At 40.0% G+C, this 21,242-nt stretch overlaps 1 protein-coding gene across 1 annotated transcript; it reads left to right on the forward strand.

Annotated features, from left to right (window-relative positions):
- The first annotated feature begins 2,409 nt into the window (after positions 1–2,409).
- PM20D2 (peptidase M20 domain containing 2) lies at positions 2,410–19,266 on the forward strand. The gene is made up of 7 exons (XM_058834560.1): positions 2,410–2,932; positions 3,009–3,157; positions 6,656–6,798; positions 9,809–9,963; positions 12,302–12,437; positions 16,687–16,794; positions 17,599–19,266. Exons 1-7 carry the CDS (start codon positions 2,495–2,497, stop codon positions 17,799–17,801), a joined length of 1,332 nt encoding a protein of 443 aa, XP_058690543.1. The 5' UTR covers positions 2,410–2,494; the 3' UTR covers positions 17,802–19,266.
- Positions 19,267–21,242: the final 1,976 nt, after the last annotated feature.

Below are 21,242 nucleotides of genomic sequence, written 5' to 3' on the forward strand. Positions count from 1 at the left end.
TGTAAAGCTATAGAATGTCCTGAATGAACCTGTGCAGGTTCAACAGGACCCTGTGTTTTTATTGAAGAAATACAAAACTATATAGTGCCTCAAGGAATCAGGTACTTGGGAAGAAAAAATACATGAAGTTTTTTTCCCCTCCTCACTAAAACTTAAAGTGGGAGACAGCTTTTTCCATGAGTGCAAAAGTGATTGAGTTTGATGTATGCCTAGAGTAATTGCTCCTAAAGAATGCTGGCCTGGCACTATCCTCTGCATTCTGCCTGCTCCAAAGCGCTTCCAGCCCTAAAAATCCTTTGGCACACAGACCTGAATTATGTGACCCTTTGCTGAGTATGTGCCCCCTCAGCTGTTGACAAATACTTACTGCATGCATCCATAAGGGCAGTTCAACAGGTAGAGGTCAAACTAAGTTCAGCATGTTTTGGGATTGATGGCTTTAGTTCACTTGGAAGAATTTGAGGGTGGAGGGAAAGAACTGACCATAGCCATAATACTTGTCATAGTATGTTGCAAGGGTAAAAATAGCTCATGACAAATGTAAGGGATGGGAGCCTGAGCTCCTCTTGGAGTGACTGAGAGTTCTTTAGGGTTGGGTGTCACTAAGAAAACAACCTCCCCCATCTTGTGTGGAGAGGGGAAACTGCAGGGAAACCTGCAGTTCAGCACACAAAAACACCTCTCTGGTTGACAGAAAAGTTGTGGAGAAAGAATACCGGATAAATGAATAAACAGGGAATTTCTGGTAATTAAATGAATAAAAGAAAAAAACCCAACAGAATTTGTAATTTTGTTCCTGCTGGCTTCAATTTTTGTCAGGTATGGGTTGGTTCAATAGGCAGGTTCCTTGCTATGTAGCTGGTATTTAAAAACTCCCTATGAGCTGGTTCTCACAGGCCTGGACTGCACAAATCCCAGAGAAATGTAAAGATGAAACCCAAATTCAGTCAGACTAGGGCTCCTGGTTGGAAAAAAAATGAAGATGTCGAGGAAGACAGGGTGTTTCCCAGCCTAGAAGAGCCACAGCACACGTTGCACTTGAATGCAATATCTAGGTGTTGTGATGTATGTAACAAGGCATGTGTTCCATCAGTATGTTGTACCAAATTACGTTCCTTCACCCATTGTGCAAGAGGCCAATCCACACTCAGAGTCCGGTATTTGATTTATTTACAGTTTTGCACAGAAAGGGGTGCTGGGTAGAAAATCCACTATCAAGACATTTCACTACTTACACATTTTAGCAAAGGCATGATTGTTCCTTGGCTACAAGCTACATAGTTCTCCTATTACTTAGTGTTCTATTTTTTATTGGTTAAGCAAGCCCCTCTCTTCTTGCGCTAATTAATCCACATACTCAGTCTTTCCCTTCTTTTGAGTCAGGGGGCCACGAGTTGGTGGTTATGATCTCCCTCGGACAGAATTACCTTTCACCCAGTTGGAGCTGATTTCAGCACAGTCGCTGAATTGTTGGCTTTGCTAGTTTCTTCTTCATCGTGGGAGTTCTGCCAAATGTCCTTGTGGCCGTTGTGTATATTCTGCATTCTTTTTACCCACTATCAGTGGGACATCCTTCTTCCCAAGCTTTTTTAACACCACCCACTCCTCATCAGGTCTGAGATCACTGAAGCACACCAAAGCCCTAAAGTTTAACAAGGCAATTCTTCCAACATATAATTTATCTTTCTAATATTTTATGTTGGTTTTGGCTGGTGTGGAGTTAATTTTCTTCCAGTGGCTGGTACGGGGCTGTGTTTTGGATTTGTGCTGAACACAGGGTTGATAATGTGGAGATGTTTCTGTTATTGCTGGGCAGGGCTTACACAGAGCCAAGGCCTTTTCTGCTTCTCGTACTGCCAGGCTGGTGGGGGCTGGAGGAGCCTGGGGGGAGACACAGCCAGGACAGGTGACCCCAGCTGACCAAAGGGACATTCCAGACCACGGAACATCACACTCAGTGCATAAAGGTGGGGAAGGAGGAGGAATGGGGGAATGTTTGCAGTGATGGTGTTTGTGTTCCCAAATCACCGTGAGGTGTGATGGGGCCCTGCTCTCCTGGGCATGGCTGAACACCCACCTGCCCATGGGAAGCTGTGAATTCATTCCTTGCTTTGCTTGTGTGAGCAGCCTTTGCTTTCCCTATGGAACTGCCTTTATCTCAACTCATTAATTTCCTGCCTTTACCCTTCCGATTCTCTCCGCGATCCCACGGCTGGGGGAGAGAGGGAGCGGCGCCCGGCAGCAGTCGGTACAGGCTACGGGCGGGCCCGCGAAACTCCGCTGGTTGCCCGGAGGCGCCGCGCCAGGCACGCTGGGGCGGAGAGTTCCGGCTGGGTGCCGCCTGTAGGTCAGGCCGTGTTTGTGAACTACATCTCCCAGCGTGCCTCGCGGCGAAGAGAGGCGATAAAAGGGGGCGGCAGCGCAGGTGTCGCGCCCGAGGGCAGGTGCGGGCGGCAGGCTCGGTTCGGCTGGGGACCGGTGCTCCCGAGGCCTCATGAAGCCGCAGGAGCCGCCGGAGAGCGGCCCCACCGCCGCCGCCGCGCTGGAGGCGCTGAAGCAGCGAGCATGCGAGAGCGTGGATCTCAACGCTGCGCGTCTGGGCGCACTGAGCCGCGACATCTGGAGCCGTCCCGAGCTGGCGTACGCGGAGCACCAGGCGCACGACGCCCTGACCCGCTTCTTCTCCGGCGGGGACCTGCCCGGCGCCGCCTGGGCCGTGCAGCCGCGCTATAAGCTGGGCACAGCTTTCCGCGCTGACTGGGGCACGGCGGCCCCGCAGGACCCGCTCCGCCTCGCCTTCCTCTGCGAGTACGACGCGCTGCCCGGGCTCGGGCACGCCTGCGGCCACAACCTCATCGCCGAGGTGGGAGCCGCCGCCGCGCTGGCGCTGAAAGCCGCCCTGGAGAGCCTGACGGAGCCCGTGGCCGTGCAGGTGGGAGCCCTCCCGGGGGAGCGGTGGTGAGAGCTCCCTGACAGCTCCTGACTCTCTCTGTACGTTTGTGATGCAGATCACGGTGCTGGGGACGCCCGCGGAAGAGCAAGGAGGAGGCAAAATAGACCTGATCAAGGCTGGAGCGTTCGATGGCCTGGATGTGGTTTTTATGGCGCACCCCTCGCAAGAAAACGCTGCTTATCTGCCCGACGTGGCCGAACATGAGTGAGTGAGTGGGTGGGTTCAGGTGGAAAGAGGTGGTTTGTTATTAACCTTGCAGGTGCCCTTCAGACGTAGGTATTTGCACTCAGCTAAGAAGCCAGGTGAGTGTTTGGGAACACCACTCCGAGCCGTTCTTCCAAAGTGCTGTGTTCAGCCTAGTGCTCAAATCCCTCCTGACTGATCTGAGATAATCTTCCATGTATCCCAAAAATCCATTTTTTGTTCTGGTGTTTCTAGGCGTTTCTTTTAAACATTCATGTGGTTATGCCATCTGTTGAAGTAGAATTTAAAGATGCAACTGCAGTGTCTCAAGGGCCATAATTCTATGCTTTCCTGGATGCCAGTCATGTGGTATGCATTTTTATCAGTTTGGAAGGTGTTTCAGGTTTGCCTTCCTCCTTTTGAAAATACCTGGCCAACTAAGCCTGACTGAATTTGGATCTGTAGTAACTTCCACAATAAATTTAGTCATGGCTATGTTTCATGTATTAACTCTCATATCAACTTTTTGGTTTTGATCCAAGGTAGTACCTGTCTTTCCTTCATGTTTGCTCCCACTGTAAGGATGGGCAACAGTTCTACCCTCACACAGCTGCCTTTTTTGCCAGCCATATAACTCTTTGAAAATTATACCTTGTCTTCCTCTGATTAGCCCTGATGTTCAGAGACAGCTCTGGCTCATTTGTGCTTTGAGTCACTTGTCTTAAAGTACAACTTGTTGGATGTGCAGCCCCAGAATTGTGCACAGTACATGAGGTGCAATTGCCTTAGATCTTACTCAGCTGATAAAGGGACCAAAGTGTTTCCTTATATTTTTTGAGACAGATGGCATGTTTGGGACTTCCTCTTCAGTCATTTTCAAGAAATCAACTCTTAGGCAAATGCTTGGTCTTTAAGTAGATGATTTTAAAAAAATACTTTGGAGTTTCATTCTTTTCTTGCTCTGCCAGTCTGCAAGGCCATGCTGTTCTTCTTTTGGTGTGAGAAACATCTGTTTCCACAGTGTCCCAGCAGTAGTCAACCAGCAGGTTTTGTTCCTACATTTTATGTGTTACGTGATTCCTGATCCTAGGGTCTTACCTTGCAGAGACCCCATTAGTAAACTCCCTTCAGTGCAACCATTTTTACAAGTATTACAAGACTGTCTCAGACTAAATTCTGAATTATTTAATTAACTAATTTTCCAGTCATTTATGACTTGATGTACTGGGAACTGTTTTCAGATTGATTGTGCTACTGTCCATCTCTGATATGTTTGGTTTTACTGACCACTTTGCTTTTACCAGGGCTGTTTTTCCAGTGGACAGTTTGCTTCTGTTACTGTTACAGTTTCATGATAAAACAGATGGGGTTAGTCTTCATCATCTGGCCAATTCTCTGCTATATTCCTTCCTCATGTTTCTAACATGGTTATTGTAACCTCCTTCAAGACTTAGCCCAATTTGCTTTTGCTTTACCTTAAGACTGTATTTATAATCTTCATGATGTAGTTTTCAATGATAGTTTTGTCCTTCTGCTCACAATAACCTTTTGACTTTGATACAGTAAGATTTAGAAATCTCTCTCCAGAGGTCAAGGTCTTCAGTAGGATGGAAGCCCTAGATAGCCTTTAAACCTTTGGATGTGGAGGAGGCTTGGAATTGAAGTGCTGAGTGAAACAACTTACTACATCCAAAAGCCTGAAATACTGAATTTGTAATGTTTAATGTAATTATGAGGTTTCAAAGGTAGAAAGACAGTTTTTCTAATTTTAATTGATCTTTGGTTGTTTGCAGGGAGTTTAAGGACTAGTGATCACTAAGTTGCTAGTATTGCTGTGTCTGCAATTCTGAAAGCTGTGGTGTGCCCGAAATAAGATTAACATACTAAGATAACTGGTGAATACATGCCAAAGTTTGCTGATTCTTACGCATTTACCATACCCTTAAGCAGCCTATTTATTGTTGGTCAAACAGGACCCACATTCTTCTGCTGGTATTCTTAAACCGGCTTAGGGTGTTACTATTCTGCAGAGTCTGTCTTCTGAGCGCCTGCGACATTGTGTAGCAAAAGAAGTACAAGTAAAGGAATGCTGAAAGAACATTTTTTTAATAAGAAACACATGTTTCTTGTGGAAAAGAATACTGCAGCATGACCTTTTGCTGTACTTTGCCTTATTTCTATGTTTTTACATCCAGGGGTCTTTGTGAGTCGCTCTGAGGAGTTACAGTCTAATTCTTGGGATATTAATGGACAAGTTTCTTACATTTCTTAATGATAATAAATTTTAAGTAAAACTCGTAGTCTAGAGAATGGGTGCTGTGATTATGTTGGAAGATTAGTGGGATGGAAAAAGGCATGCTTAATTTGGATTGCAGCAGTAGTAAGAGATGTCTCCTGTTGCCACAGTACACCGCATTGTGTCCCTCTTTACCATCCAGAATTTAAGTGCTGGTGTCAACTTGCTGCTGTGTCATGGTTCTGAGCACAAGGGGTCACTTCAGGATAACTGGTTAAGTTGGCATTTGTGCAAGACAGAGGGACAAGCAAGTTAGGCTGGTCATGGCTGGATAAGAGCCAGGTTGTGTGTCTCGGGGTGGAAGGAATGCTTGAAGATTGAGGTTTTTTCTGTAAAGGAGTGGGTATGAAGTACAAACAGATTTAGTTTTGTGTATTTTATGAATAGTGAGACCTTATATGTAGATGTAGTATTTAATATTTTCCTCTTTTGTAAAGAGTTCTCATGTAGTCTGAAATGCGAACTTACTTTGTAAGGCTAATATTAATGGCCCTCAGGTGAAGCAAAGCATGAATTTTTACTGAATATGTTAAGGTGCAATATTTTATGACTTCTGTGAAGTTGGAGGATAGCCTTTACATGTTGCAAGCCTTTCTACCACCTTTTTTGAAGGGTGCAAGGAGAGAACATCCTTGCTGTAGCATAATAACGTGTGTTTTACAGTAGGCTGTGTTTTTCCTTACTTGTAAAACTTGACTTTTGTTATTTAGATGTGGGTTGTTGTAGGAAATTAAAGTTATATGTGATCTTATGTGCATTTGCTATCTTACGGACTGTACACATTTTATGGATAGGCATTAGGACACTCAACTGCCAATTTTGAATCAGAGAAAAGGATTTGTTGTCCTATGAGAAGAGTGTTAGTAGCTTTAGGTCTCAGAAGTCAGACAGCATAAAAAAGGCAGTGGAGAAATTTATTTAATATGTGAAATGTGTACTTTTCAGGAAAAAGCTATATAATGGTATGTTACCAGTAACTCCCTTGCCTGACTGGCTCCTGGTATCATTCAATTTTTCTGGTTTTCTAGAAATCTTTCAGTGTTTTTCTGCACTCAAAGACAGTTGAACTATGCAGCAGTCTAGTGCCAGATAAATTGCTTGGTGTTATGCTGCACAAAATTGAAATAACGTATATTTGTGGGAACAAAAGGAACTTTTTCATTTCAAAGATTTTTTTTTTTCAGCGAATGAGAAACAAATAAGCAATGCCTTTTATTTCCTAGTGTGACTGTGAAATACTATGGAAAAGCTTCTCATGCTGCTGCTTATCCTTGGGAAGGAGTTAATGCATTAGATGCTGCTGTTCTTGCGTACAACAATCTGTCTGTTTTAAGACAGCAAATGAAACCGACCTGGAGAGTTCATGGTGAGATATTCATTAAACCTAATATCCAGCAAGTAAGAGTTTAGGCTGTTGAAGTACTAACATACAACATCACACATTCCAGAGTATTGCACTAAAGCACTAAATTAGCATAGTCACTTCAAATATTATGAAACAGCACCATTTCATTTAAATGGTGTGTCTGCAATCTTTAAAATCATGTCAGTGTCCAGAACTAACTGCTTAAAATAGGCTGAGAGGTCAGATTTGACAGGGGGCTCTGATGCTCAGGTAAAGGCTAGACCAATTTTAAGTCTTGAAGTTGCAGTTCAGAAAAAAAGAAAAAAGTGCAAAGTATATTTTGGTACATGGCTTTGAGCTCCTTAATGTATGTGGATTTGCAAAGTTGTAAGATGAAATGCTTCCAAAAAGTGAAGTATTACTTATTGCATCGCTTTTTTAGTAGACATTCCATTAATTAGATGGCATTTATTGGAAGGATCTAGTGGTCTGGAATGAAATTTCTGTGGTGAAGTACGAAAAACAAGTGATGGCAGAAGATTTTATTCCTGGTTCGTAGCCCAGTCAACTAGATGTTCACTGGATTCTAATATTTAATATCTAGTAGGCTTTGGATTAGAAAGGCCATTTAGCAGTAAGACATGTTAACCATTAAGCTTGATTTGTCCTCCTTCAACGTCGTGCATTTCTAGCTGTAAAGTAAGGTGAGGTGAAGCTGCCCTTCAGCTATAAACATAGGGTTCCTCATTGCACCCAACACAACTTTTTCCAAGTTGAAATTAAGAAATTTTGCCAATTCTGCAGGATTTTTGAATGTAGAGCTGTTTATTTGGAATACTTGTTATGAGCTAAAAATCCTTCCAGAAGTTCTGAACTGATCATTATGTGTCTTGGCTGCTTGTGCTGGGTATAATACAAGTGTGCATTTCTCTCCAGGCTATCTGATGGAGTCCTAATCCTTTTGACTGTAGATGAAGCTGTTTGCAGTTCTGTTGTGCAGCATGCCCAAATGAATTTCAGACGGCAGGCACAGCCTTCTCTATCCTATTTCTCTGTAGAAAACAAGGCATGTAATTACAAATTTTGATGTCTGCAACCCATATGTTGGAGGTTTAAGGCTGAAGATGCCTAAGTCTTCCATTGAATCTGAGCCTAAACCCCTAAATACTGCTTTCTTTGTAGTTTCTAAAGGCTACATGGGTAATGTTGGCAAAAAATCTGAGTATCTAAACAAGTGTTCTAGAGGTAATGCTTCCTGAATAGCAGCAAAACTGAAATTACTGTTGTACAACAATATCAACTACAGTTGATACAACTGCTGGTTGTATCATAAAACCGTTTCTTCCAAGTGGAAATATTTAAATTATTCTGGGAAAGGACAAGCAGCCAGGATGAGATTTAGCTTTAGGCATGCTTTCATGACAACATTGTGTAGGAGATCTCATGTTGTAGGCTAGCAGTATAATCAGTGACTGGATAAAGTAATCCTAAAAAGAGTAGTGTTAACCCACTAACAAAAGCTGAAATCATTTCCATGACTTGAAGTCTAGAATTTCTAACCAATGTTTCATGTACTGAAATATTGTTGAGTTCATCTGAGATTTTGATGTTGTCTTTCTTCCCTGATTATGAACAGAATATATGTTGCCCCTTTGAAACACAGGAATGTAGATTTTTTTTTTCCCCTTGCCAAGAAATTGTATTAGACAGGCTGTAAAAAAAAAGTTTCTATCCAGAAGGGCAAATTGGGTGCTACTAGTAGTGTGCAGGCAGCCTACTTTTAGTTCAGGTCTGCTGTCCAGTCCATATTGCAGTTGTATTGAAATTTAACTGTTGACGTACTCAGACTCTCTCCAGTTCTATTTACAATTGTGCTGGACAAGACAAATGAAAGCTGTTTATTCATGGAGCTACTTGTTCTGAGAAAGCTTCTTATGGGTATGTGTCATGCAAATTTGCATGAATACTTACTGCTTCTTTTCCTGTGATGTCTGTCCCTCTCATCTGAGCTGTTCCTATTGTTATGGACAAATACTGATACTGGATTAATTCAACACTTTGTTTTTTATTTTGACTGTATTTGAGACTGGTGAAGGTGAAGTTTATAATCTTAATAGGTTTTTCTGCATCCAAAGAAACATTTTGCTGCCTCTTTGCAACCCATAAGTGCTGTCTGTTCAGGCCTCAGTGACACACAACAGTAGCTTCTGCAGTATTTCCATTTAAGGTAGAAGTTTCTCAGGTTCTACAGGAAACAAATCTAATTCCACATACAAGAAATTGAGGGTAGGAGGCCAGGGAAACAGTTGGAAGCAACTATCAGTGCAGTGAAATGTAATGTGGAACTGGGATCTACGATGTGTTCTTGTCAAAATATATAAATATTGTTGTCTTTTATGATAATGCCTTTGATGCTGTAATGGTAAAAGATGTAGTTAACCATACATTTCCTTGAGGGAGCACTTCCAACTCAAACTGCTCTTGTGAATAAAGCTACATCTATTATACATTCCAATATTTCTGAAGACTTAATATGAGCAAGCTAATGAACTTTCTGTGCACTGCAATACACACATTATTCCAGTATTGCTGAGAAATGCAGCTTACTCGGTTTTTCTTCAAGCTCACAAAGTAAGTTGGAAACATTCTAATTGAGGAAACATTTAAAAGTTGGAATCCAAGTTAGCCCTTATAGCAGTTTTTTTCTTGTTGGCAGACATACTGCTTTATGACTCCAATGCACTGAATTTAAATAGAAATGCTAGTTTGGCTTGACTCTGGGATGTAAAACAGATGTCTAACCAAAGAACCCTGTGAAATTGTGCTGAAAGACATGTTCCACTTAACCTGACACGATGAAGAAGTTTTGACCACATACTGCATTTTTTATGTTGTTTGTATTTCACACTCAGCTGATGTTTTGTTATTTTTATTTATATATTTATAGTTCTTGACCCAGGAATTTCGTGACTGGGCTGAAGATAGAGCAATTGCATTTAGCACTGATGACATGACTTTTCTCTTTCTGCAGGTGTAATAAAAAATGGTGGTGTGAAACCAAATATCATTCCTTCTTACACTGAACTAGAGTTTTACTTGCGTGCTCCTTCAAGAAAAGAGCTTTCTGTTCTGACAGAGAAAGTTGAGAACTGCTTCAAATCTGCAGCAGTGGCCACAGGATGCAAGGTAAGAATATATTCATTGTCATGTGTTTCTGTTACACAGACCAGAACAGGAAAATCAAAGTTTACTTTATTTGTCTGCATAGTGTTCAGCCAAAGTAAATCTGAATTGCTGTTACACTTTTTGCTGTGCTGTTGCTTTGTGTCCTGAAAGAAGGCTTTGGTTTATAAATAGAATGCCGCAGAATCCTAGAAAAATCTGTGTTTTGAGAGACCTCTGGAGGTCATCTGGTCTAATTCTCTGTTCAGAGCAGGATCAGTTAGAGCAGGTTGCTGAGTGCCGTGTGGACTTTTGACTACTTCCAAGGATGAAATTCTGCTGCCTGTCAACAAGTGTTCTACCCACCTCATGGTGAATTAGGGTTTTCCTAATGTTTTTGCTGCAATGACTTGAGCACAGGACTTGAGCAGGAACAGGTTTCCTGCAGAAATTGTAGTGTTTCCGTCTTCGGAGATGCTCAAAAGCTGCCTCAGTATGGTTCTGGGCAACCAGCTCTAGGTGACCCTGATTGAGCAGGGGAGCTGGACAAGATGGCCTCCATAGGTACTTTCCCACATCAACCCTCTGTGATTCTATTGTATCCAATGGGAATTGACTTTGTTGTTTTTTGTTGCATTAGTTTGGCATCTGGGAAGTCTGTTTCTGCCTTCTCTCTACCCCTCCCATCTGGTAACTCTAGACAGTAGTAAGATGCCCCACTAATCTTCTCTTCTTTCAGCTTGTCCTTGTACATTTTGTTCTCCACCTAATCATCTTGGTGGCCTTCCCCTGGCCTAGCTCCAGTCTTGATTTGGAGAGAAACCAAACACCAGATGTAGTCTCACAGGGGTTGTCTACATCAGTAATTAAAGTACTAAAACACTAGTGGCACCAGACTCAGTTGTGTATGAGTGCCACAAGTAACAGGCAGCAGTGTGGTATTTTGTGCCACTGACTGTAAAACACTTGGAAGTTTCATGCCTTGTGTCATCTGAGCCAGACATGTTGTCATACAAAGCTAGTCTTGGTCATGCACTATCTGCTCTTAAATGAGTTCCATTTTATATGCTGGATGTTCACAATCATCTTGTGATTAATGAGCCTGGGCATGAGTTCTAGGAGGATTTATTTGCTCTATAATCTCTCTGGGAACTTCAGGATAGGATAATCTGAGGAGTGTGTAGTTTTCAAGGACCTCCTCTTGGCCCTTCAAGAGGATATGACCTTTTGCTCTTGTTCAGTGAGCTGGAACATCCCTCTGTTTCAGTGGCACTTAAAGAATGATAGCTCCTAGACTGCATTTCTGCTTCTCTTACTCTGCATCCGTGAGTGCATCCTGCCTGATCCCATGTATATTCAATTTCTTTAAGTGCCCTGTAATTTCTTCTTGTTTTGCTGTGGGTGATGCTTCTGTCCTACAGATAGTGCTGCTAGGCTCAGAGACCTGGGAGGCTTGATGGCAAACCTCAGCTGTAGAAACAAGCAAAACAGGTATTGGGTCTTCTGTCTGTTTTTTTTCCCATATTACTGGTCATTAGGTCCATTGCCCCATTAAACAGCAGGTTCATGTAGCAAGTGAGTGATTTTTCAATTAGCATTCTCATTTATTTTGATTTTAGTAAATGGAAGTGTGTCTCATCTAGCTGGTTCAAGCAATATGATTAACTTTTTTGTTTTGCTAAGATAGATGTTTCTGCTTGCTCTGTTAATTACAATCTTATGACTAATTCAGCTGTAAAAAGAATGTATGTGATCATCTAAACTAAGTATGGGGTATGTGAATGTTAGCATGACACTTTTATAGTCTTTTTGAGGCATTTGATACTGTTCTCCTACCGTGTCCCCTTCACTATATCCAGAAAAGTTTCATAAAGTGCACTTTATCCAGAATGAAAGTTAAGATCTTGTTTGAAATTTGACATTGATAGTTTTTTTTGCATTTGTTTTCAAATTTCTTACCCATATGGAGCCACTTCATGAATGGGGCTTTAGTTATTGGAAGCATTCTAAAAAAGGTAACATACAGTTTGATAAAAGCCTATATGTAGTTTAGTAGTACCTGCAGGCAAAAACATTAGATACTGTTACAGGAAATATTTGTTTCCTATTTTTGGAGAAAATTTTGAAATTCTTGCTTCTGGAATTTGGCTTAGTGCAAACTGAATAGAACACAAGCTGTGTTTTGATCAAGAGTGATATTTGGCAGAATGTTGTATTTTTGAGAGAAATTTAGCATTTACACCTGTTTTGCCTTGGGCTTTTAAAGTCTGGATATGTAGGGGGGTTTTTTGGCTTCAGATTGTTTACAATAAACTGGCTTACACTGGAGAAAAACTTATGAAAATTTGGGGTTTTTGTCTAGGTGGAAATAAAAGGTGGTGAAAATGATTACTACAATGTGCTTCCAAATAAGAGCCTGCAGAAAATTTACAAGGAGAATGGAAAGAAGCTTGGAATAGATTTTATATCAGAAGATGCTATCTTGAATGGTTTGTCAGGTAACTCCAGCTGCATTTTTCATTGTGACTCTTATGCTTAGGTTGATCAACCCTCAAGTGCATAAAATAATAACAAAATAGAGCTAAGTTAAACACAGTTTGGTCAGAAGAAAAAGCCAAATTACAAAGCTGAAGCTCTGTAGAAAGCTTCTATCTCTGGCTTATGTTTCTGTATTTGTTTCAGAAGCTAAGAACAGGTAAGAAAAGCAATAAACACCTTCTGATAATAGTTCCAAAAATATTTCAAGTAATAAACAGTTTGGTTGGGGGAGAGGATGGAAAGCTAAGAGCTGTCTTTCTGAGAACATGAGGATGTATAATGAATTGTGTCTCATTCTGTGTCTTTAAAGTACAGAATCCTGGCTTGCTATAAATGGGGATGAGACTTTGTTTTTAGAAACCTTGTTTAATAATGTTTTCCAGGCTTACATATAAACAAATCTACTAGAATTTAACAATTATTTTAGAATGAGTTTTTGGAGAGATTTATAAATGGAAGTTTAAGTATCTCACTAACCCTAACTTAATCTTTTCATTAATAGGTAATTACATGCCTCTAATTTTAATTCATGAGTTTAACAGATTAGTTTTCTAAAGGGTGCTCTTCAAGCAGGTGTTCACTTTTGGGTCTTGACTATATCTCAAGCAATTTAACTTTTTTAGTCTCCGAGCTATAACAGAAATAGGAATTCTTGAATGCTTAGGTGGGTTTCCTGTTATCCTTAACACTTTCTTTTTTTCAGAACCTTCCTACAGGATGTCTGTTCAAGTCTCAACTTCTGCTCATACTTTTAGACTTCACTACTGATCTTAACTGTATTTATGAACATTTTTACTCCATTCATGCTAAACGTTTTTTCCTTAGATGGATAATACTGTTTCAGTAAAAAGTTATTTCAATTAGTTTGATTGTGGTACTTGTATTCTCTATATTAAATGCAGATTATCTTTGGAGTTTGGGAAGACTTAAGTATTTAGGAACAGTTTTCTAAACATTCTGTGGGTAGGGAAGACATTGTATCTAATAGTATTCTTGGTATCTAATGGTGATGGGTTTTTTTCTGTTTCTTACTTACCTTCCAAATTAAACACTGGTTCCTTGTCATGTGTTTAAAAATAAATTATAATTTAAGGCACATTTCTTCCTTCTTTCTTCAGTGTAATACAAATAAGATTTACTGCTTTGCTTGTTTAGCCAAAGGGGCTGAGGAACCTTAAAATGTTTACTGTAGTGCAACTTTCTGGAGCTCTGCTAGTTGGTTCCTCCAAGCCATTGTAGTAAGGATGATCATGAATATTGGTGATCTTGCTTTTGTTCTGAGGTCTTGAAGTGAACTTTTCACAGATACCCAGCTGCAATAGGCCTTTCATATCTAAGTTATATGATATGCTCAATGTTAATGGTTAACTTGTTTAAACCAAAACTCCCTGTATAGCTGTCCTGTCCTTGAATTGCATGTCAAATATCCAAATGTGCTCGAGCAATTGCTTTTTTATCTCACACTGAAGTAGGGTTTACTGAATTTTCTTTCCACAGCTTCTCCTCAGAGTTTTTGCAGTGGGAATTCAGGAGAGATAACAAAGCACAGTCTCCAGAGCCATAGGATTGGAACTTTGTATGCTACCCTTTTCTGGGAGGGGGTTGAGTATTTTGTGTCATTTTTTTCAAGACCTCTATTTCTGTTTAGTTTTCATGTGGTTTTCAATGTTTTCTTTTAGGATATCAGTTTCTTCTGTTGAAAGGGAAGGAAGATAGCTCAGTTGCTTCTCCATGTCTATGCAGCAGAACAGTCGTTAAGAGCTGAGCGTACTCGCTGCCACCTCTGCATGGTATTAGTGTCGCTCTGCTCCCAGGTATCACTCTAGGCAGATACGCATCACCAAGGCTGTCTTGAGTACCTCAAATCACAGACTCCAGGTGTGCCCCATGCAGCTCTGCTCGCTGGGCACACAGCCAGGGGGATGTGACATAATGTGAGACTGAGCTAGCTTGGACCAGGTGCCAGGACCTGTTTTTCCTTTTACTGGTCATAGGGTAGCTTTACTACAGGATATCCATAACCTCCTAAAGCAGATGGCTTAGTTAAACATGTCTTAGTTGAGGCACCCACAACTGTGATAACTTAATCTGGTCAAAATGTAGTATTCATGGGGTTCATTGGCTTCCTGTGCACAAAACTGATAAAATATTAAGAAGGTCTAGTATATTTGAAAATTTCACTTTTGAAGCTTGGGACTGTATATAAATGTTTCCTGGAATCTTCTGTTTTCCCCTCTGTTCATGTTTGTGGTAATGTGGACTCCATTAAATATGCAGTGACTTGAAGAGGCTTCAGGGTACATTTTTGAGAGGCTGGAACTCCAATATCTCTCTGTTGATGATAGCACAGGATTATGTATATTGCATTGATAACTGCAGTTATTTCTGCTTCCAGAAGGAATCCCAATCTGTATGTGACTAGCAAGCATACAATTTCAGATGTTTGTAGGGAAACTATTGGAATCCCTGGTGTTCTAAACATACCTCTATGTTATTCCCATAAAGGGTGTAACATTTTGTCTGATAGAGGGGAAGATTTAGCTGTCACATTTTTATTAAGAGCTGCCTGCATTTTGCCTCTCCATATTACTAGAAAATACCCAATTTAAATCTCTTCTATTCAGTAAAAATAACATGTCAACTGGTAGTACTTTGAATATGGATATAAATTTTAGGAGGAATGACATGACTGAAAGCTGTGATGCAGTGAAATTCCTAATATTTCATTCTCTAAGTGAGAGCAGGGAAAAGGGCAGCACAGTCTTCGCAGCAGTTTGTGTATTGGGACTTAATAAAGCAGGTCTAGAGCCCTTGATTTAGTCTGGAGTATGCAGAACTTCTGGTTTGTCTGTCCAGACTGACCAAAGACTCTGTAGTTCAGACTACTGGAAATTAAAGTAACTTATTGCTGTGCCAAGAGTTGGATTTTCTTCAAATGCATCCTGAATTTATGGGAAGAGATGTTTCTGAACAAGCTTTGCTGTTTCCATTATCTGTAAGCAGAGTAAATAGCAAACTCTTGTCCTTATAATGTAGGCTCTGTGGACTCTAACTATAGGCTTTCAAGTAAAATCTGTATTCTTCAAACATTTAATTACTAAATCTTAAGGCATTAGCAATCTCTTCTCTTCATAAAGTATCATGATATAGAAGCTACCTGATATGTTAAAATTTAATTTTATGCACCATTGCTAAAGAAACAAATTCTTGCATCTCTGGCCCCAAACAAGTTAATTGAGGTCTTAGTGGGTCCACCCCTATTTTTCCCTGCTACAAAACAATTCTTCCTCTGGTACCTGGACTTCACAATGACTGGTATGTTGATTTCTCTAGCTTCAAAATGTGATTTTAACAAATAATGAATGGATTGCTTGTTTGGGTTAAAAAAAAAAAAAAAAAAACCAACCAAAACCACTTGGGATGTAGTTGTAGACTCTGGCATGATTTACTATGAAGAATCTTCTACTTTGGGATGATATCATTCAGTAGATAAGGCTGAGAGATAGGTGCTAGATAACATACTGAAAGTGATAGGTGTGAAAGAATCATCATTACAATCTGCAGCATTGCTATCAGGTGTTTGTCTACAAAGCCCCTAGCATTTTGTCTGGAGTTTAGTTCTGATTTTATTTCAAGGGTACTTGTACCGTTGAGATTTCCATAACTGAGAATAATCAAAACACATGGGGGGGAAAAACAGTTACCCTCACTCTGTTTTTGTTTAAAGATAAATAGTTGTTGTTTTAGTCCCCTACAGAATGCTGAATATTTGCTTATTGGTGAGAAGCAGGAATTGTTTGGCCTAGTTCTAAAGGGCTCTAATGGGGAAATAGCTAAAATGCCTGATACTCCCAAGGTTTGCAGCTTTCCTCTTTCTGAATTAACAGCTTAGCATCAGGGGATGCTTGATAAAAATGAGCAGGAAAAGGAGTAGTAAAAGGACATTTTCCTTGCAGTCCAGTAACTGATACTTGATCAGAAGTGCACTGGAGAGCAGCACCTGGAGGTGGCTGGTTAGGGAAAGCACCTTGGTGACAGGAGATATTTGTGTGGATAATGACTCATTAGAAATGTTTTTATTTTAGTATTTGGGGAAAAGGATACTCCATTTTAGATATGGGCTGGAAAGAATGTCTATCATGCATTTTCTTACAGCATTCAAAACTGCCCAACACTTTTTCATTAAGAAAATCTCTATGCTGCTTCTAGGTTCCACGGACTTCGGAAATGTTACATTTGTGGTCCCTGGGATTCATCCTTACTTTTATATTGGCTCTGATGCATTGAATCATACTGAGCAGTACACAGAAGCTGCAGGTGAGTGGAAGTGAAAAGGGTTAGAGGTTTATGTTTGAAATCCTTAAGCATTGTATAGTCTGCTTGCTGACTGCTCACTATAGCAAATCTAGAAATTAGAAATATTTCAAATTACACAGAATTGAGGCTCTCCCGTGTTTCACTGTTTCACTGGCACTCAAAACTATTCTGTAGTAAATGTTTAAAGGTGCAAGTACTAGATCTGAAATTGGCTGCATGTGAATGCCTTATATAACAGGATTGGTTTTGTCCAGCATGACATGGTCTGAGCTGAGTAAGGACCTTGAAACAATTAATGTTAATAGTAGAGTTGCAGAAAAAGCTGACAAATGTATAATTTCTTGGTTTGTGTTGAGGTATATGTATATGGGTAAGATAACCACTCCCAATTTGATAATACCATCTAAACAAAAGAAATTAGGAGGATTATCCATAACACCATATTCAGACCAATTTCTAACATGAGCCATAAAAGTAATTTTTACTCCTAAAACACAGTACTTAGGAAACGTAACAGTACTAGCTTATAAAACTGCACATTTTCCAATGAGCATAATGTGAACATTCACTTTCCTGTTCTCAGTCTTAGTTGTTTATATCAGTAGCAGAAAATTAAGTACTTGAAAAACAAAAAAATGTTTTGAGACATGGGAAGATAGGTTTACTTCATGCAAGTAGATTTTTAAGAACATGTTCTTGCAGCTGAAACTTCTGATCTTATTTTATAAAATATCCCTTATGCAGTAAGCAAGTGGTTTAATATTGGTAATATAGCCTGAAATTCCTCTTACTGTCTTTCTGCAGGGTCACAGACTGCTCAGTTCTATGCCTTGCGCACAGCAAAAGCTTTGGCTATGACAGCACTGGATGTCATTTTCAAGCCAGGTCTTTTAGAAGAAGTCAGGGAAGACTTTAGAGAAGTGAAGCTGAAAGAAGAGGAGCAAATAAATCCAGTAGAACCTAAAAAAGAATCTGGTGTTGGTGTAGGAGCATGTGCATCACACTAAACTTGATTAAAACATTCTCAGTAGGATTGACTTAATGGAGATGCTGTATTTAAATCCCAATAGGGGATGGATAAATACATAGCTGAAGAAATGATGATTTTATTTTATTTTGACTTTAGGAGAAGTAAATAGTGTCATTGCTTTCAAAAATGTGAAATTTCATCTAGCTGTAATGTTTGTGTTCACTATGGTGATGATTTTCATACAGAGATCTCAAATATGTTCTCTTATTGCAGTGTTGAATAAATTACAGTGTTTAGATCCCTTGTCAGTAATTTTCTATGTAATGCTATGGTAATATTCCTTGTAAAGGAAATGTGGCAGTTTTCTGTTCTAAAATAAGCACTTTTCATTCAGTGATCATACGCTGAATCTGATCTGTGAAGCTTTTATGAAATTTTTGGTCAGTCACTTTTCTTGGGACAAGATGGAGACTTAAAACATGAGCTGGTTTCACAGGAGAGAAGGGACTGTGTTTGGAAATATACCTGGTTTTGATAATAATAGCTTCTAGCAATGGAAGACAACTGTTTGTATGGGAGTGCAGTCTGTGAAGCTTGATTGTTCTGAAACACATTGATTTTCCTCCTAATAAATTTCAGAGGTGTTGTGGAGAAGTCATGGATTACAAAATTGGAAAGCAGCTAAATATGTATTTGAATTAACACATTTAAACTACCGCAGGAAAAATTCTGCTCTGAGGCAATACAGGTGTCCACACAAGATGTTGCATTGGCTTAACAGATCTGAAGGAGGTGTATAAATTTAGCTAAACCAGTGGAGATCTTTGTCACAAAGCTACAAGTGTGGTGCCGTGAAGCAATAAATGGTTGTATGCAAGGCCCTCTAGTAAGCTCAGTGGGGCTTGCAGTGAGGACTGCTGGTGCAGTAACTGGCTTCTTTAACCTGTTTGTTCCTGTGTCCTAAGCAGCAGATCTGTTACCTCTTGCCAGTTGTCCTTTCTGTGTGTTGTGTGGTTAGTCCATTCAATCTTCGTTATTTTGCTTCCCACAGGCTTTAATACTGCAGTTTTATTTAGGTAGTGTTCTGTGTGCCCAAACATGTTAGGATGTCTTTTAACTCACTGGTTAAAGAATGTCGTGAGTACACAGAAAAGAAGTCAGTGGACAGATGGAGTGAGAAAGCAAGTTACTGATTAAGGTTTTCCTAAGCACAGGTATTACTGTAAGCTTCAGAAAGAAAGGCAGGCAAGCTAAGCTGTATTCCTCAGGAAGTCAGAATAACTGACTTTCAGAAATTTTATTTTTTTTTTTTATTAACGGTCTCTAACTGGTAAACTCTAAAATTCTGTTCAGCATTTTTAGTTTGTTGATTTCTATATTCACTTCTCTGAACTAAAAAAACGTGCCTTCATTTTGTTGTAATCATTGCTGGAATTAAAATGGAATTGAAGTACTGGTTAAAGATGAGTTGATATCAATAAAGGAGTTTAATTGTGGTTGAATTTTCTTGTCCTTTGTTTCATATTGGGATGCTGCATGATTTCGAGTAGCACGTTTGATTATTTCTTTTTCCCCCCTAGTTTATTACAATTATGTAAGATTGAGGATGTTTTAAGCTTTCCATTTTGGTCTGTGTTTGTGAGGGTTAATGCTTTTCAAATATAGTATTTAATGTTAGTCTTTATAATCTTATGGCTGTTTTAACTGTTAAAACATGCTGGAATTGATAGAATAAGTGGGAATGTGAGCTTGTGAGTAATCACTGAAGGATCTCTGTTAGGCTAAAAAGCTGCTCTAGCCTCCAGTTTGAAGTGGCATTATCACCAACAGTAGGTCAGGTGATCTTGGCTTCATTTGCCAAGTCCTTGAATCCTCATTCAGCCTTCTTTCTCAACTCCCCATATAAGCTAATTCCAGTTTGTCTCAGAATGTTCATTCTTGAGGTCCACAACTAACGTAGTTTATGATTTAACCTTGCAATTTTACTATCGCAGTGATACTATATGGGAGAATTTAAGTTCCTGTGGGAATAAAACTTTGGTTTTCAGTAATTTATGCTCATAAATCACACATATGTGAAAATATCCAATATGCTTTTTAAGTTGCCCTAAGTGCAGTCTTCTCCAAGTGGTTTGTAATTTAAGAATATTGGAATATTTCTCAGGAATAGTATTCTCAGTAATGAATCAAAATGTGTAGGTAATGAACTGTAATGGCTGAAATTCTGAACTGCTGATGGCAAATCACAGCTGTGAAAGGATGAGGTGATGATGCCCAGACGTTGTGAAGAACTTAAAGCCTCTGCCAGCCTACGAAACTACTCTTATTTCCTTATTTAGTGTCTGTCTTAGAAACTGAGTAGAAGATACACCTGGTTTAAAGCAAAAAAAATTAAAACATTAAATGTGACACCTTTATTTTTTATGAAAAGATTTGAAGGCGAGAGCTTGCAACCTGCTGTGTTCCAGGTGTAGAAGAGCTCAGCAGTCCTTCTTCAAACCATAAACTGGAAGCAGTTTAATGTTCTTGTGAATCTCATTTCTGTAATCGTTTCCCCCCCCACTGTGAGTGCTCTGTACCCGCTCCCATTGCAGTCACACAGAGCAGGACTCCATTCTTCTGAGGAAGTCACAACACCCTGGCTGTTGAAGTCTCTCTAGTATTCATTGAGTGATCTCATAACTTGCTAACAGCATTCCTGAAAACAGACTTTTATCTAGAGCAAAATGTTGAGGAACAAATAATTTTGAAATAAAGAAAAAGTCAGTCTACATTATTTACTTTTTACCCCTGAGGTCTGCAATTTCCTTTTCTTGCAGGTAGCAACCCTCCACAGAGCCTTTGTCCACCAGACTTTTATTGACTGCTGCTGCTACCGACATTTTGTTCTTACTAGGGAGCAAAAGTGCATCCTGCATAAGTGTACCAAACTATACTAAGCCAGAGATGGATAAAATTGCTGCTGCTTTAGATTCCTCTAGGCACTAATGGAAGCCAAAAGAATCTGACAAACTCACTGAGGATTTTTCTCAGTCTACAACTGAGTTTAATGTCCTTTTTATAAAGTGAGAAGCCAAATGCTTCAGTCCTAATGAAGTCCACATAGTTGAGGATAGTGTAAAAATACGGTGTTATTGTTCATGATAGCTCTGGAGTTTCAGAGAATCACAGAATTGTTTGGGTTGGAAGAGAGCTTGAAAGACCATCTAGTTCTTCATGCTTTCTCCCTGATCTTAGAATAACTGGATTTCTTTTCCTACTCCAGCCTGGCCTTGAACACTCCCAGGGATCTGCAGCTTCTCAGTTGCAGACTGAATTTTGCCTCCTTGCTGCTTCACTCTGTCAGTAATTATCATCATCCTTAAAGACTACCAAAGACTTCAGCCTCCAAAGCTAGAACTGAGCTAGATGTGCTCACAGGCAGAGCCTGTGTCTATCCACAATGCACACAGACCTTCCTTCTGTACATAGCCTCAGT

The sequence above is a fragment of the Poecile atricapillus genome, chromosome 3 (assembly GCF_030490865.1).
Source record: "Poecile atricapillus isolate bPoeAtr1 chromosome 3, bPoeAtr1.hap1, whole genome shotgun sequence".
In the NCBI taxonomy this organism is placed as follows: Eukaryota; Metazoa; Chordata; class Aves; order Passeriformes; family Paridae; genus Poecile; species Poecile atricapillus.

Excerpts from the sequence above, each read along its gene's own strand:
- PM20D2 (XM_058834560.1), top strand. The coding sequence starts at position 2,495 with ATGAAGCCGCAGGAGCCGCCGGAGAGCGGCCCCACCGCCGCCGCCGCG. Across the intron at positions 9,964-12,301 it reads CAGTGGCCACAGGATGCAAG|GTGGAAATAAAAGGTGGTGA; the intron begins GTAAGAATATAT and ends GTTTTTGTCTAG. Across the intron at positions 16,795-17,598 it reads GCAGTACACAGAAGCTGCAG|GGTCACAGACTGCTCAGTTC; the intron begins GTGAGTGGAAGT and ends GTCTTTCTGCAG.